Consider the following 16,324-nt stretch of genomic DNA (forward strand, 5'->3'; position numbering starts at 1 on the left):
GACGATCCAAAAGACAACAAGACATCGTTCGTCATCCGCTTCACTTTCTTATTGTGGAATATTCACAAAGGTGAATCTGAGTCGGTGTAGATTTGCCAGATTCTCACCCCCCCCCCACCACCAAGTGAGTTGTGATTGGTTACCTGTGTTGTGAGTCAAGGTAACCCTTAGTAACGATTGTCAGTGTGGAGCAAATGTAAACACGGTCGTATTTGCAATGGAAAGCAGTCAGCTAAGCAACCCACTTGGAATTTGGTCAAAAGAGACACAGTGCGTGTTTTTTTTTTTGCTATGAACAATATGACACCTTTTTAAGCTACAAGTATGATAACCCCCCCCCCCAATATCTTGATGATGTGGAAAATGTTGGTTTAGGTATAGTAACGCTCGAGGCGTAACTGCCATTTTATCAAAAATTGTTGTTCTTCCGAGACACGGAATGAAAGGCCGTTGACTCCCCCTAGTGGCACAAGATAACTTTACAGCTTCCTTTCCTCTTTTATTTTTTTAATCGAAGCGCAAACTCGCCAGTCAAATTATTGTACAAGCAGTCTACAATTTCACATAGAAAGTAGTAATGTAGGGCCTAGAAATGCCTTTCAGGGCTTTTTGTCTGCAGCCAATCGTGCTTTGTTTTCATATCGCCGCTTCGGATGCCTCATAAATTTGCTTGAATGTGGAATTAATCTTCCGCTAGAAGTCAAACGGAGCAGAATTGGAAAGATTTGCATCAAAAATAACAGCAGCAGCACCAAAAACAGAAATAGAAACAGCAAAAAGTCAAGCAACAACATTAACAACAAAAATGTCATATTCCAGTTTTGACTTTGATCATCTTCCGTGATAAGAAACTCCAAATGCCGCTTTTTGCTCTTGGGGTCAATGCAGCTTTGGTTGATGTAAATGACCGATCACGCGCTTGATCATCTCCATATTTCTTTCGCCATAATTCAGAGGGTAGAAAATGGACGTACGCGACGGACAATGTAGTCAGAGGCTAAGCTACCAAACATCCCAGAAGGTTGCTCATCGTGGATTTGGCCTCTCAACTTAGAATGTGGAAGGCGTGAGCGACGACTGCCCAGCGTCGGCTCTTTTGCCGATATGATGCCTTTTAGTTGATTCATCTCTCCGCCTCGAACATCAAGCTCGCGCTGGCCGTCGATCCTCCACTTCGCCATTGAGGCTTATCGCTGAGCAGTGACGAGCCTTTGAGCAAAAGTACCTGTTGTGATGCCGACGCCCCCCCCTTGAGGTAGAGGTGGGGAGGGTACGCCAGGTTGGACGCGAACGAAGGAGAGAAGGAGCTCCACAGGGGAGGATGTGCAGCAGGTAAGGGTGATTAAGGCTGGAGATGGAAACGTGTAGTGTGTGTGACAGATAGATGGAAAGAATACTTTGAGAAGTTGAGGAAGGAAGAGTAGAAGAGGCGAGTGGGAAGGATCAGTCAGGGGGATGAAAAATGGAAAATGGAAAGACGCCCGGTCCTGATGACATAACGGTGGAGGTAAGGAAGCAATTTGTTTTTGACCAACCTAATCACTGTTGATTAGTCGCCGGCGAGAAGATCCCTGAAGAATGGAGGAAAAGTGTACTAGTTTGCATTTTCAAGAACAAAGGCCACGCGCAGAGCTGTGGCAACTGCAGAGGAATAAAGTCGATCGAGTCGTGGGAACGAGTAGGAGAGGCCCGCACGAGGACGGAAAGCAAAGCGTCAGTCGATGCCGGCAATTGGCCAAGCGGCCACCGAGTCGCAATCTGCGTTCCGGGAATGGAAGGTTTTAATGGCCGTCGTTCTCGTTCCCAACACCAAAGTTGAGGCGTTTTCACCTTTAGCGCCGTCAATGAATGCGCTCTCGGGCACGCAGCAATTTTCAGCATTTCAGAGACTGATAAACCCTTGTGAGCGTGTCTGACAAAAGTGAACCTTCTTCCCTTTGGAAAGGCAAAATGTTCCATTTGGCACTCGCGTGGGCGCTCATTCACGTCGTCGCCGTCACCCCGCGTTGGTCTGCCGCTCATTTCCTGTCTTTAACGTCCTATGAAATAAAAGTTTCATGAAATTGCTCAACCTGCCTGCTCTTCTGGTCCCAAAGCTTCAAATTCAGAACATCTGCCGACGGAAGATGAAAACGCTCGGGAAGCTGCGGAATGTCAGCCGGCCGGCAGGACGGGATGAATTCCTCTCGCTTCTTTTTGATGCCGGATTATGTGTGTGTGTGTGTGTGTGTCTGTGTGTATTTTGTACTATCTTGCATCCCCTGCATGTGAAAAAATGTCAGCGGGGAAGTGGAGACCACAAACGGTGTGAAAACATCACAAGTATGCGCAAAACATCTGACGTCCGCGTTGCTTTCGTACTCGTTGTGTTTTCTGCTTTGTGAACTTGTTGTTTGCGCTTTAGTTCAACACGGGTTCAACACCCCCGAAGTACCTCCGAGTAGCGGGCGTGCTTGTACCCTGCTGGAGTCGTACCGCGTTTGTTCCTCCCCAGATGTTGCTGCCAGACTGAAAAGCAAAAGACGTGACGTGAAGGATTTCAGTCTCTTGGTGGAAAGTTTTACTTGTAAATCACTGCGTTTCTGTCAGACGGGCGTGTACTCCAGTCAAGTACAACTTCCAGAGGCACTGAAGGCAAAAGGAGGTTTTTTTTTTTTTTTTTGGGGGGGGGGGGGGACATCTGTATAGCGTATGGCCCCCCACCTTTAACTGTCAAAGTTTCAGCAAAAGGTGCTTCTCCGAGTATTCGAGACAAATCTGGCAAAAATAATCTGGAAAGTCTTCGTCGGATCAGCTCGTGTAAATAAGCAAATGAAGAGTTTGTTTGTTTTTTTTTTACATTTACGAAACTCGCGCCAAAATTATCCAGCTCCGATAATAATGGATCATTTTGGCACGAGTTTCGTAAATGAGAAAAAAAGAAAAAATGCCCATGTCTCGTTTTGAAAACAAACTCTTCAAATGTTGGCTGCTCCGAGAAGAAAATGTGAAAAATGTTTGCCGTCGGGGCCAAACGGACCGCGCGTGACCGGGGGGAAAAAAAAAAAAAAACCCAAAACAAAACAGAACAGCAGAGAAATGGATGCGATGCTTCCAGAGTAGCTCGAAGTCTTCCAGACGCACTTTGGTGACACGTCAGGTCGAACCCCAACCAAAAGGTTGACGCCAGTTGTAAACTTTTGCTAACGTGACCTCAAACAAGATTTCTGCATCTTGGAATTGTTTGACAGCTTTTTTGGAATTTCCAAACATTGTTGGAATGCACAACGTCTGTTGTGTCGCGTGACGTTTCCCGCAGACCTCCCCGATTCAAAGAAAATGCCAAATGTAGCCCGCGGGGCCGCCGCCGCCGCCGCCGCCATGTCGTCCCCGGATCGCGGAAAACACACTTCCTGCATTCGTTTGGAAGTCCAATACACACCAACGGCAACTCTTTGTGATATGACTCGATGACTTTGTGGGTCCGGCCCAAATGAAGGATTTCACGGGGTGAAGGCGACACATTTCGCACATTAGATGCGGAATCTTGCAGTCGGGTCAAAGTAAAGAGCGCCAGGCGAGGAAGGAAGACCCGGAAAGGAGAAGCTGAGCGGTCACAAGATGGAGCCGGCGCTTCTTTGGCTCCGCGACCGTTCGTGTGACGCGCGTGACGGCCGATTGGCCCGCGGGAAGGTTCTCGGCTCCGGATAGCCAGACCGCGACGCGCTTCTGTTTTGGCCCGCCTGCCGTCGCACGCGGGTCGTATTCGTACAATTTGCACCAATGTCCCGCTTTCAAAAGGTTGTTGATGATTTCAAAACGTAGCCGTGGACCGTGAAGGCAATTTTAACTCCTGCTGGCCCGTTCAAATATTGTACACTTCAAGACAAAAGTGCAGTGAAGACGCGCACGGCTTGATACATCTTGCGGGATTTGTTGTAAGGTACAAGTACATCAATTCATCATCATGACATCACTTTCGTTTTGATACAATCGATAAGGATTGTGACATTTTCACAAATTCACACACATTGATTCACATCTCGGAAATCACGTATTCGGAATGTAAAACGGCTGCCTGATCACAGATCCCTCTGGTGTATTGCGACGGCGCCACCGGGCCCTCTCCGGTGGTTTGGCGCCAAACCCAAAAACAGTTTGCGTGGCAAAGAGGGACAGTTTGGAAACGCAGCAACTGGAAAAGCTCAAAGAAGTCCGAGGAGACGACGAATCCAAAAATGTCACTTGCATCTCCAGAAAACATTAAAAAAAAAAAAAATAATAATAAAAATGATCGCGGGCAAATATCGCTCGAGAGGGTGGAGGAAGATGATGATGATGATGATGATGGTGATGAGGAGGAGGAGGAGGAGGACCAACTGACAATAATTCAAAAAAAGTCATATCAGAAAAATGAGCCACTTACAGCAATTATGAGATGGAAGAAATGGGGAAGCGTTCGCCAGCTGCACTCAAGACAAATAAAGCAAAACCTCAAATATGAAGATGAGGATCAATAATATCAAACAGGATAATAAAAGAGCTGAACGTTCTTAACACGCTTAAAAGCACACCAGTAGTTGGAAAGAAAAAAAAATGTAACTTTATGTTGCGCAAAGGGAGAACAAATATGTATTTACACAAACTCTCAAGTAGACCTTCTGCGGGTAGTGCTCCCCCTTGTCCACTTTGAGCGCACATGTCGAGTACCTGCGGCCATCTTGTACTTGCGGTTCCTTCGCTTTGAGCTCAATCGCCGACCGGCAGGTTTTTCTCCGTTTCCGTATTTTCACGGTTGGTCTTACACAACGCCTCATCCTCATCCTCATCCTCATCCTCATCCTCATCCTCATTGTCGTCCTCGTCGTCCTCAAATTCCGTCAGCCGACTTTCTTGCTTCGAGTGGTCCCGATTTTGCCGTCGTTGAACGAGTCCGATTGCGAGCGGGAAGACTCGGCGGCGCGTCGCGGACGGACGCGGGCCTCCTCCGCCTGTCCGAACCCCGCGGTTCTCGCGGCCCGGTCTTCGGGGGCAGCTCAGGCGCTGGTGGACTTGTTGGTGACGCGAGAGTTGCTCTGGTCGGAAGCGCGCTCCGTCACCTTCAGCTTGACGCACGACTGCTTGTCGTCCGCCGTCAGCATTTCCGCCGGAAGGCACCAGCAGCACAGGCAGGACTGCCGGAAGTCACGCAAAATAAGTAACTTTCGGTGGATTGCTAAAGTCTGCACACCCTCGTCCGAATGTCGCGCTTAAGTCGACAGAAACCAGCGAAATCCAATAATGTCGTCTCGCAAGTCTGCACACCCTCTTCTAACTGGGGGAGGAATCCAAGTCGGCCCACATCTGCCACAGCTTAAAGCCCGACATTTTTAGATGCTCGGGTAGGCTTTTCCTGCCTTTGTTTTTTTTTTTCTCTTCCCAGAAGCCTGAAAATTTGTGTCCTCACCATCTGAAGAAAAGCAGGCCAGAGCACGCCGCCGACACTTGTGCTATCTTTCCGAATCAAGGGCCAAAAGTTAGCCTTTGTTTCATCGCTCCGTGGAACATTTTCGCACATATTTTTCATTTTTTTTGGGGGCGTAATTTTTTTCATCAGAAAAAGCAGACATTGGATCAAGGGTGTGTTGACTTTTGTTCCGACGGAGCTTTTTGCTCACCCTGAAGCAATTTTTGAATCGCTTGCTGACCATGTAGAGGGCGATGGGATTGATGCAGGAGTTGACGGACGCCATGTTGATGCCGATGTAGTCCAAGACCAAAAAGAAACTGCAAAAGGCGTAGACGGCGTCCGTGACGAATCCCGCACTTCACCTTCGCACGTGCATACCTGAGCAGTTCGCAGCGGTTGGGATCTTTCTCGTCGTAGATGGTGAGTTTGAGGATGCGGCTGAGGTGGAGGGGCAGCCAGCACAGAGCGAAGACCAGAACCAGACAGAAGACGGTCTTTGCGACCTCCCGCCGCTGCCCACAGAAACACAAACAAGTGGCTTTGTTTCTTTTCCCTTTGGGGAGTCCCGTCGGGACTTCTGGCGGCGCACAAAGAGCCCGTTTTCTTCCTTTTCGTGCAAATCGTCTACGAGAGTGCGAGTCTCGTGTTCGGACGGATTTCAAGTGATTATCCTCTCAAGAGGCTCCGGTTTGGGGGGAGGGGAGGGGGGGGGGGTCATTTTGTGTGTGTTTTAACCATTGGATGAAGTTAAAACAGAACAAAACAAAAAGACTCCGACAGCAGCTCCAGGGCAGTGGCCTGGCCACGCCCCTCACAACCACAAAAAATCATTAAAAAAAAAAAAAATATATATATATATATATATTTTTTTTTTTTTAAAATCTTTTTAAATGAGATTAAGAGTATCTGAGGTCAAACACACAGCCGAGTGTATTTTTCAGTTCCCGGAGCTGTGACTAAAAGTTTTGTGGCTTAAAGTACAACCAGCGTGATCAGTGAATGCGCCCACGAGACGATGACAAAGTGCAACAAAATCTTCTCAAGAAATCTGAAATGGATTTGTAATAACAATGAGAAACTGCGGCGATTACAATAACGTGTGCCATCGGGGAGTCAAATGAGCGGTTTCCTCACCCTTTGGTGAACGAACCTGTTTGAGGTGGTCGCTGAGGGCGATTCGGACGCCGTTCTTCTTCCGAAGCATCTCGCAGGTCATCAGAGTGTAGAAAATGGCCGTGCAGGCCAACGGCAGGCAGAAATAAGCACTGAACAGCCACCAGTCCTTGACCGATTGATAAAACTAGCAAGAATCACAGGGGGAGTCAGCAAGGCGGGAATGGCGGGAAGACTATTTGACGCGCTCCGTTTAAAAGGACAACAAAAAAATGTAACATTTGACTTTGGTCTCTGAATGGCCGCGGAAGACGTGAAGCAAGATTTGCACGTGGCTGTGTGGTTGCAGAAATGAAAGAAAGCGATGGATCGGCTCGAGTTCGGCCAACCCGGAGGCGGGCCGGACCGCGCTCGACGTGGCGCTTGATACGTTCGGAGCGTCGGACTGTTCTGGTGCGCGTGCAGCTGCGCCGACAAGTTTGCGTAGGTGGGACAGACGGTTCTGATTGTGAGCGTGAACAGAACGTGCTCGGCGGCTTACCTTCATGAAGTCCGTTTTCTGCACGGGGTGCAACAAGCAGATCCTCAGCCGTTCTCCTTTGTACTCCATGGTGATCATGTCGAACGCGACGGCCTCGGGCGCAGCCAGGGTGACGGACAAAATCCAGATGAGCGCAATTTCGATGGCCATCCACTTGGGAACGCCGATCCCTTTGATCCGGCTCCACGAGGTCACGGCGCGATACCTGCGTGAGTGGAGCCGACCATTTGGACTTGGACATCTCGATGGGCGCAATGCTGGCATTTTGACGGGCGCTCCATGTAGAACCTTACTTTTCCCTTTCCTACGATACCCGTAAACGGCTCTTCGGCCATTTCTCCAATCCGAACGTGAAACTTTGTTGACGGGAATCTCAACGTGTTGTCGTACGTCCGATATGTTTTCCTCCATCAAGTCTCGGGGGGGGGTTGGCATTAATGGCCGCCCACCCGCCAAGTTCTATCACGCTTTGCAAAGTTGGCTCACGACAAATGTTTTGGGATGTGGAAAAAGGCTCGCTCGGAGTCCACATAGTTTCAAAAAAATGCTGGATTTTGAAGCTTTGCGGCGCCGAAGTCGCTCTTGCCCGGCGGGCCCGCCGTCGGTGCGACCGACCAACGGGGACGACCGTCTCCTTCCGCTTTTTGGCCAGTTTGCTGCTAACGTTAGCTGCTAGTGAGGCAACCGTAACTATTCCCAATGCACTTTTGTCCGAGCGCGTCGGCTACTCCAAAGCGCACGAAACATTTCGGAGAGGTGAGGTGGGCTTGCCTGTCAATACTGAGCGCACACAGACTCAGCACCGTGATCCCCACGGAGGCCTTCTGGACAAACGGCACCAGCTTGCACAGGGCCACCCCGAAGGGCCAATCCTCCGCCAGGAGCTGCGGGGAGAGGGGTCAAAGGTCAGAGTTCAACCGCAGGAGACACTTCGGACTCGGGAAAACGCCGCCACGTTTCTTTAGTGTCGGCCATCTTGAGCCCCTTTCGGAAGCGTCAGCTCTATCGCGATCGCGTGTCCACATCCGTGAGGGCCCCCCCCCCCCCCCCCCTAAATCAACAGTTTCCCCCAAGGAAAAACACACACACACACACACACACATTCAAAACATTCAAACTATTCGGCTCGTAACATGCGGGAGACAAAAATTTGGAAATGGAGATGCTCCGAAAAAACGCGGGACCCCCTTCGGGTTTGGGAATGGACGACAGCGGACGACGCCCGGGGGACGATTTCGCGACGATGAAATCCCCGACATTAGTGCGAGAAACTGTCTGACTGAAATTTGACGGATTCCGTCCGCGGCTCACCTTGTAAACGTTGATGGGAATGCCGATGACGATGTGGAGCAGGTCTCCCAGCGCCAGGCTGCCGATGAGGATGTTGGGCCCGTTGCGCATGTATTTGTTCTTATAGATGATCCGCAGCAGCGTGGAGTTGCCGATGATGCCCACCACGAAGACCAGGCAGGACACCACCGTGTTGATGTATTTGAAGGTGTCGCGGATCTCGGTGGGCGCGCTGCACATGGGGGGCGTCCGGCGCCGCGGCGCGCTGATGTTGGGCCTCAGCGGACCCTGCGCGTCCCGCTCCACGACTCCCGCCAGAGAGTCGGGGGGGCTTCGGTTTTTGGGCTCCAGCTGCCCGCCGGCCGTCGGCGAGTGAAGGCCCAGCAGCAGCAAGGCCAAGTAGTAAAAAGTCTTCTTCATGGCGGTCAATGCCTAAAAGTGAGACAGAGCGGCCGCGTCAACGCTCGCCGGCCACGTTAGCTCCGATTCTTTTTTTTTTCATCCCGCTGGGTCCGTCCTGCATGGACCGAGCGAAGAGGTTCGGTCGGTTGGCAGACGCGCACCAAAGATCCCGTTCCCCAGTGACGGAATTCGTTGACGGCTTTTTGCTAATTACTCAAATGTTAGCATTGTTTCTGTCCTGCGGGGGGGCCGCCCACTGGCAGCGGCTCCTCACCTGCGCCTGCCAGACTACGCGAGTACACGAGCGTCTGTTGTGTCCGGAATTTGCCTCGTTTTCTCGGCCGCAGCCAAGTCTAGTTCTGACCTCGCGTTCTTGTGCCGCGGACTTTTTTGGAGCGCTTACCTACGTACGACCTCTGCCTGGAATCGTACCACCCTGGACATCATGCCGCTGCCTCGGAGTCCTGGATTTGGGTCCGACTCCTTGTCCCATGTTTGTGTAATCGAGCAGAATTGATCAAAATTGAATTTTGAATGCTGAACTGTAGTTGATTTGTATTTTTTTTTTTTTTGTAAAAGGTATTTCATGCACATCTTTACTTGCATTCCTAAACAGTTTATTTTTTTTTTTTTTAAAGCAGTTAGAATAGACAGCACGGTGGACCAGCTGTAAAGCGTTGGCCTCCCAGTTCTGAGGTCCCGGGTCCGATTCCGTCCCCGCCTGTGTGGAGTGCGCATGTTCTCCCCGTGCCTGCGTGGCACTCCGGTTTCCTAACACATCCCAAAAACATGCTCGCATTAATTGGACACTTTAAACTGCCCCGTCGGTGTGATTGTGAGTCCGACTGTTTGCCTCGATGTGATTGGCTGGCGACCGGTTCAGGGTGGACCCCGCCTCCTGCCCGTTGACAGCTGGGATAGGCTCTGGGACTCCCGCGACCGTTGTGAGGATAAGCGGCTCAGAAAATGGACGGATGGGTCGTTAGAGTAAGTGGGTCGGCTCAAATTTGGGCACGAAAGACAGAATCTTTTGCGTCTAAAACGTTGAGAGCTCCGCCTAAAAGCAGGTTGACGCCGAACGGGACCTCCATGACGGAGGGTCCTGAAAATTGTTTATATTTGAAAGAGTTGAACGAATGTGGTGGTCCGGTTCCAACCCGCCCCGCCCCGCCCTGTCCTGTTTGCTCGTAGCTGTGTTCAATCTCGCAGGGCGTGGCAGCGCCTTTCCTCTCCTGATGTCACGTTTCGATGCCGTAACATTCTGCAACCTTTTGGCCTTTCCAGTATTGATCACAACGCAACGTCTTTCTAATTCTCCCGTTGCGCAGAAAAAAAAGAAAAAGTTCAGAGACCCCACCGAACACGACAGGTCATCACAAGCAACCCCCGCCCCCAATTTTCAAAGCTCCGACTTACTTTTTGGTCCTCGCAGAAGCGGAAAAGGCTCCCCGAGGACCCCGACCTCTCAGTTCAAAGGTCCTCCGGCGAGGGAATCGGAGGGGGCGGGGTGGGGGGTGGGGGTGGGGGGGGGTCGCTCACGTCCGACGGGCGGCTGAGCTCGTCGGGGGGGATCGCAGCCGCGGGAACGCGCTCATCCTCTTCCGTCCCAGCGCTGGGCCAAAGTCAGCTGGCCCCATCCCGAATCCCCGACCACTCCTCGTTTGATCTGGAGGAGGCGCGGAGGAACTGCAACAACTGCACGGGAGGGAGGGAGGGAGAACAGGACAACCCAAATTCCAGTGGAGGGAATCGCTCCAGGGTTTGTTGCCAGTGTGAAACGTTCTCTCTTTTTGTGCGTCACGTTGGTTTATCTCTTTGCAAACACATCAACTAATCCTTGACACAGACGAGACGGCGTTTTCCCTGAATTCGACTCCTGGGTCGCGCTTTTGTCAAGGGGGGCGGAGGGCAGCGGCAAATGGCCTGAGATTTGACCCCCGATATGAACCAGATTTGCACCGATAGCGATGACCGACGTCGGCGGACTGCGGCCGCGGGAGGCTCGCACGGCTCCGATCAAGACCCAAAGTTAAAAAAAAAAAATGGCTGGGAATCCCAAATTCGACCGGAGCGGACAACGTCATCATCCGGTCAAGAATCGGCAACCCTCAAAGAAGTTTTTTCTTTTCTTTACCTGTAACACTCGACCATGAGCGGAAGGCGGTCGAACCAACCGCGCGGATGCACACTCGTGTCTTCTTTTGAACGACACAACATTCAACGGCGTAAAGTAGAAAAATGCAAAGAGTCATGTGAGCGTCACTGAGGTACCGATTGGATCTGGTTCTCAGCTCTCGGCCTGGGAAGCTAACGTTGCTCATATAGGTGAGCTTCGGTCTTATTCTGGTGAAAACACGCAAAGGGTTTGGCGTTTCTCCATCTCGGCGAAAACAGCAGACCAAAATGCTTGATTGTGGCTGCACAAGACTTGCAAACTTGGATTTGGCACTTTTCACACAAAGTATAGTGTGGGGGGGGGGGGGGGGGAAGGGGAGCAGTAATCAATGGAATTGAATGTATTGTTTATCAACCCTTTGGAAGAATGAAAGTTTTTTTTGGGGAGGGGAGGGGGTGCGGCGGAGAAGAAGGCACATGCTCCAGATCTAGAGTTAAATGAATGCGTACTACAGGGAAAATTGTGCACATATAGAAAAGAATAAAAAGGAAATTTTGTCTTCCAATCAGGAAGTCAAAGTGAAGAAAAGTCCAATGGACGGAATGGACCTCCGATGATGTTGCAAGTCATTTTTTGCGAGAAGTCTGCCTTTTGGGGATGATGATTTTTTTTTTTTTTTTTTTTTTATTACATGGGCCTCGCAAGATACAATTGAATAAAAAAGAAATATGTTATTGCTGCTCCACATGCTGCATGATTTCCTTTGTCAAAGTCGTCTTCCTCCTTGGAGACGAAACAACTTTCCAGCATCAGCCAATGTCGATTGGTCGCCGATATTGTCCGTCGGTCAGTTTACAGAGCGTCAGTCGCAGAACATAAACGACGGCGCAAAGAATTTTCGTGCATGGGAGGAAACCCACTCGAGCGCGGCGCCATCATGCCACCTCTAGGCCGAGATTCAAACGCAGAACTTTTGTCAGTCCTTCCCAGGTTCAAACCACGACGCCGTAGTCCACCATCGGGGCCCAGTCGCGTGATCGCGACAGAAGCGTTGGGCCGTCTTCCGACGACTTCCGTCACCCGCGTTTTGATTTTAGCGTGCGCTCCAATATTTGAGTTCCGCCCAGCGGTCGTTATTTCGGACCTTTGCCCTTCACAGCAGCCAGAAGCGCATTCACGTCGGACGAGCGGCGTTCTTGTTCGGGTTCTTCCCCTCCATGTGGTATTTCATTTTCCGTTTGCCATCTTGACAAAATAGTTTTTTTCCCCCCAAAACAACAATGCATAATCTATAATAACCTGTTGATTACCCCCCCCCCCTTCCCCCATATGTTGGATTTTAATGACATATTCGTCCAAATATTTCCCTTTTTCGGGTTGTCCCCAAAAGGACGAACAGAAGAGTTTCAAAGCAATCATTTTTTTCCGACATAAAAAAAAAAAACAACAACAGAACCTCTTCAAAATTTTTCACACCTTTGGCTCACCGGTGAAGAATTTCCGAGTTCACCGTTGGACGGTTCCGTCGCGCCCGCTCAAAGATTCTGCAGCATCATCGAACCACGCAAGCCCATCGAGTGGCTCATTTGGGCCGTCGGAACCGCAAGTGTTCCCTCGGCTCCGGTTGGGTCTGGCCCCGATTACCCCCAAAAACATCTGCCGAGGGACAAGAAGGACGACCAACTGTTTCATTTCCCTTCCTGAATAGGAACAAAAAAATAAACAAATTTAGTCCGGGGAAAAAGTAAAACGCAAAGTTGCGCTTCCATTTTTTTGTGTTTCGTGTTGAAGGCTCGTCTCTATGGAAGTGCCACCGGGACTTGAATTTGAAATGTCACATTTTCAATAGTTGCTACAATTGGCCTTCTGAAATTGTGCCATTGGCTGGCTCTTCAGTTCTGACCTGAAGTAACCCTGCCTGGTGGCACAGACGGTTGAATTTCAGACAGTGAATTGTTAACATTGAAAAGTTACACTGAAATGCAACTTTTCCATTTCAAATTCAAATCCTACTTCCATACGTCTGACCCGTTGGGTTTTTGTTTCCGGCTGTCCTCGTCCTCGCGTCGACCCGTCGGCTCCCCGCAGCCGTTGGCGTCACGTCCAGGTGTGCCTCGTCGTTTGGTCGGTTCCGAATTTCCTGCGTGCTGTCGGCTTCTGTTTGGAGTGACTTTATTTCAAGTGTGAATTCAGAGTATTGGACTTTTTTTTTTTTAAAAAATGTAGTGTTGGCCTTTTCCGTCCCACCTTGCCGCCGGAGTCCACCCCCTCTCGCCTCCACTTTTTGGCAACGCAACCAAAATTCCAATCATGACACATTTTATGACTTCAACATTTTTGCCCCACGAATGTAGCGGTCTGTATTTTATTTAGTTTTTACATGCACCTACACCGTCAGGTTTTCACCCACGCTCCGCAAACGGATGCAGGATGGGATTTTTTTTTTTTTTTTTTTTGGGGGGGGGGGTTAATGATATTTCTTTCTGCACTTTTCCTGTGTGCGTGTAGCAAGATTGTCAGCTGTTTATTGTTTCGTTACCTAAGCGAATCCGCTTTGACAAACAAGCGAACCTCTGATTGGATTTGTATCGCGCCCCCCCCCCCCCCGGGCCCCAACTTCAATGCGGGACAGCGGGACCTCTGTCAAACAACCCTGAGGTCATTTTCGAAACCAATTTTGGAAAAAGTGGTGTGACACACGGGATGTCTAAAGTTATGCTCCTACCGTAAGACAACGTTGGATTATTCGTGTGGATGTCGTCGTTTTGCAAATTCATTCCACTGGATACGTTTTGGGCGTATTGCATCGATTGTACTTTGTGCGGGCGCCGAGTCGGCGGCCTCGTGCTACGCGACGTTCCCGCGAGCGGAAAGGAACAACGCGACTCTTTGTGGACGGGAAGGCGGTTTTCCCGAGGTCCGCTTCCAAGAGGCCCAACTACGGGGAGATGGTTTCTCGTCTGAGGTTCTTCGTTTAGACGAGACTTCAAACACTTGGGTGTGATCCGGTTTCCGTGTGGCCCCGGAAACATTTTCAAAAGCTGAAAAACAGGAAGCGTACAGCGGCTCAGTGCCGAAACACGTCGGCTACGCTTTGTACTCGCGGACGGACGGGACCGATGTGTAGCGCCGAGAACCGAAGTCGAGCTGCAACCTGGGGATGGCGGCTGGGGAGAATCGGAAGTCGCTTGGATGCCAGACCTGGGCCAACGGCCGGCGGGCGTCTCATTGTGGGTTGGGGGGGTACCGACATTTCTGGACCATCTTTTTATTTGTTTACTTTCAACAGCTTTTTGAAAAATGCTGATATGGGAAATGTGACAGATGAAATATGAGGAACTTGTGGCCATATGCTGCTGCTTGTGAACGAGTCCGTTTGGATGCGTGCGTGCAAAGCAACCAACAAAAAGCCTTTCAAGCGCAAGATGAAAAGAACAACTCGGTTCCCTCTCATCTTTCTTTTTTTTTTTTTTTTTTATGTGCGAGACATAATGAATGTATCAGTGTGTCCATTAGCTAACGTTTCCTCTTGTAATGTCACATGACTGGCAGGCCTCCTCAGCTTCACGTGACTTTTACTTCTGCTGTGTACATTAAAAAAACAAAAACAAACAAAAAAAAAAAACCAGACGCTAATAGAGGCCCCGTGGTGCTCAGTGGTTTAGAGCACTGGTTTGGTAAACCAGGGGTTGTGTTTTCGTATCCCACTGGGGCCTCAGCTCCCCGAGAAGGCTCGCGTCAGGAAGGGCATCCGGCGTAAAAAATTGTGCCAAACAGATATGTGCGTTCATCTGTGGCGACCCCGAAAGGGACAAGCCGAAAGAAACTTGCTAATAAGACTTAATCTGCACAGCGGTTGGCTTGATGTTCCAAGCCCCTTTTGGGAGCTTGACTTTTGTACGCTTTGTGTCCGATGGCACCTTTGGCCAAAACAGTGCAATTCAACAACAAGTTTACAAGTGGAGAAGGTAAGAAATGTTCCGCGGGCCGATCCGAGTGCGACTTTTGAAGACGCGATCCCTGTGAGGCTGAAGAACGAGCCAGATTGTTCCCACTTGTCGTCGCAACTACTCAGAGCGGAGCCGCCGCTCCTCCGCGTTGAGACGAGCCCGCGGGGCACCCGAGTCGGACGCCTTCCCGGTGAACTGTTCCGGTCTGTTCTGTTCCCCCGGGGACGAGCCAGGGCACGTCTCCCGGTCTGGGCCGGGGACCCCTCAATCCGACCGATCTGCCGTCTGCGGATTGGCGAGACGAGGCCATCTTCAAAGCCTGACCCTCTCGTCCTGGCTTTGAAGTCAAATGAATGATTTGCAACTTTTGCCCTGGTTTGTCGTTTTGCACTTCTCCACGCTGGCCTCGTTCTACAGCCCCGCAACTTGTAAGTTCTGGTTTCTGTGTGCATCTCACTTGAGGATGCGAGGCAGGGATGCCGCTCGGAGGTGTACCGACGTCCACCCCCATACGTACGGCTTCCTTTTACAGGTTCTCAATAGGGTTGCGGTCGGGGGACGAAGATGGCCGCCACACAAAAACATCAACGGTATCGTGCGGGGCGGTGCCTCGCCTCGCAAATGATTATTTGGCCGCTTCTTCCCCGGGAGGGGGGGGGGGGGGTTGACTTGCTTTACAAGGTGGAACATCAATTCGACTCACGAGACGAGTACAAGTTGCCAAAACTTGTTGTGAAGATCGCAGTCATCCAAACAGGCAGGAAGACAAAAAAAACAGCGCGCACAAATTCTTCCCCAGAAAAGCAAACGCTCCAATGTTTGGCCAACGAAATCTTATACGTGTGATAAATTGCAGCCGAACTGACGGAACAGCTCGCAAGCGATACACATCTTAGCCAGAATGCCCCCACCGGCCCCCCAGCCCCGGAATCTTTCACAGAAAATCAGGAGGGAAACATTAGGAAACTCCTCTCTTCTGCACTCATGCGTATTGATGAGCTGGCGCATGTTTTCGCCTGACAGTCACAAGATATCGCCAATCAAAAGATGCACTGATGCACTCAAACAATCGTCGCTGCAAAGCGGGAGGCTAAACGTTCCCCTTCTTCTTCTTCTTCTTCTTCTCTTCTTCTTCTTTTTTTTTATAAACAGAATTACTGCAAAATCATTACTGACACCAAAACATCCTTCAGGAAAGAAAAGTTGAGAAAAGCCCGAGCCAATTTGGACAACGTCAGGAGAAGAAAATTCGGATTCAAAAGTCGGAAGCGACGCAGGCTGAAGAAAAGGAGCAATCGGGACCGGGGGGTCCGTATTCATCCGTGGCGCTCGCATAAAGCGGAAGCCGTCCGAGCAGTCCGGACTTTGGAAAAACTGCTTGATTGTTAATCACAAGTTGAAAAGCAAACGTTGGCGCATCATTTTCTTCCCTCCGGATTGAAGTGTTGAAGTGACCCCGCAGGATAGAAACGAGAGAGGAAACG

At 50.3% G+C, this 16,324-nt stretch overlaps 1 protein-coding gene across 2 annotated transcripts; it reads right to left on the reverse strand.

Annotated features, from left to right (window-relative positions):
* Positions 1-3,897: 3,897 nt before the first annotated feature.
* ednrba (endothelin receptor Ba) lies at positions 3,898-13,104 on the reverse strand. Of its 2 annotated transcripts, none has more exons than XM_061840144.1 (10): positions 12,919-13,104; positions 12,367-12,590; positions 10,191-10,469; positions 8,394-8,804; positions 7,854-7,966; positions 7,083-7,287; positions 6,579-6,728; positions 5,807-5,940; positions 5,637-5,745; positions 3,898-5,153 (listed from the first exon to the last, which is right to left on the reverse strand). In XM_061840144.1, the coding sequence occupies exons 4-10, from the start codon at positions 8,790-8,792 to the stop codon at positions 5,016-5,018; spliced, it is 1,248 nt and encodes a 415-aa protein (XP_061696128.1). In that variant the 5' UTR covers positions 8,793-8,804; positions 10,191-10,469; positions 12,367-12,590; positions 12,919-13,104; the 3' UTR covers positions 3,898-5,015. The 2 variants fall into 2 exon arrangements, with proteins under 2 accessions (XP_061696128.1, XP_061696127.1); XM_061840143.1 differs by having other exon boundaries at positions 12,904-13,104.
* Positions 13,105-16,324: the final 3,220 nt, after the last annotated feature.

This window comes from Syngnathoides biaculeatus, chromosome 13 (genome assembly GCF_019802595.1).
Source record: "Syngnathoides biaculeatus isolate LvHL_M chromosome 13, ASM1980259v1, whole genome shotgun sequence".
In the NCBI taxonomy this organism is placed as follows: Eukaryota; Metazoa; Chordata; class Actinopteri; order Syngnathiformes; family Syngnathidae; genus Syngnathoides; species Syngnathoides biaculeatus.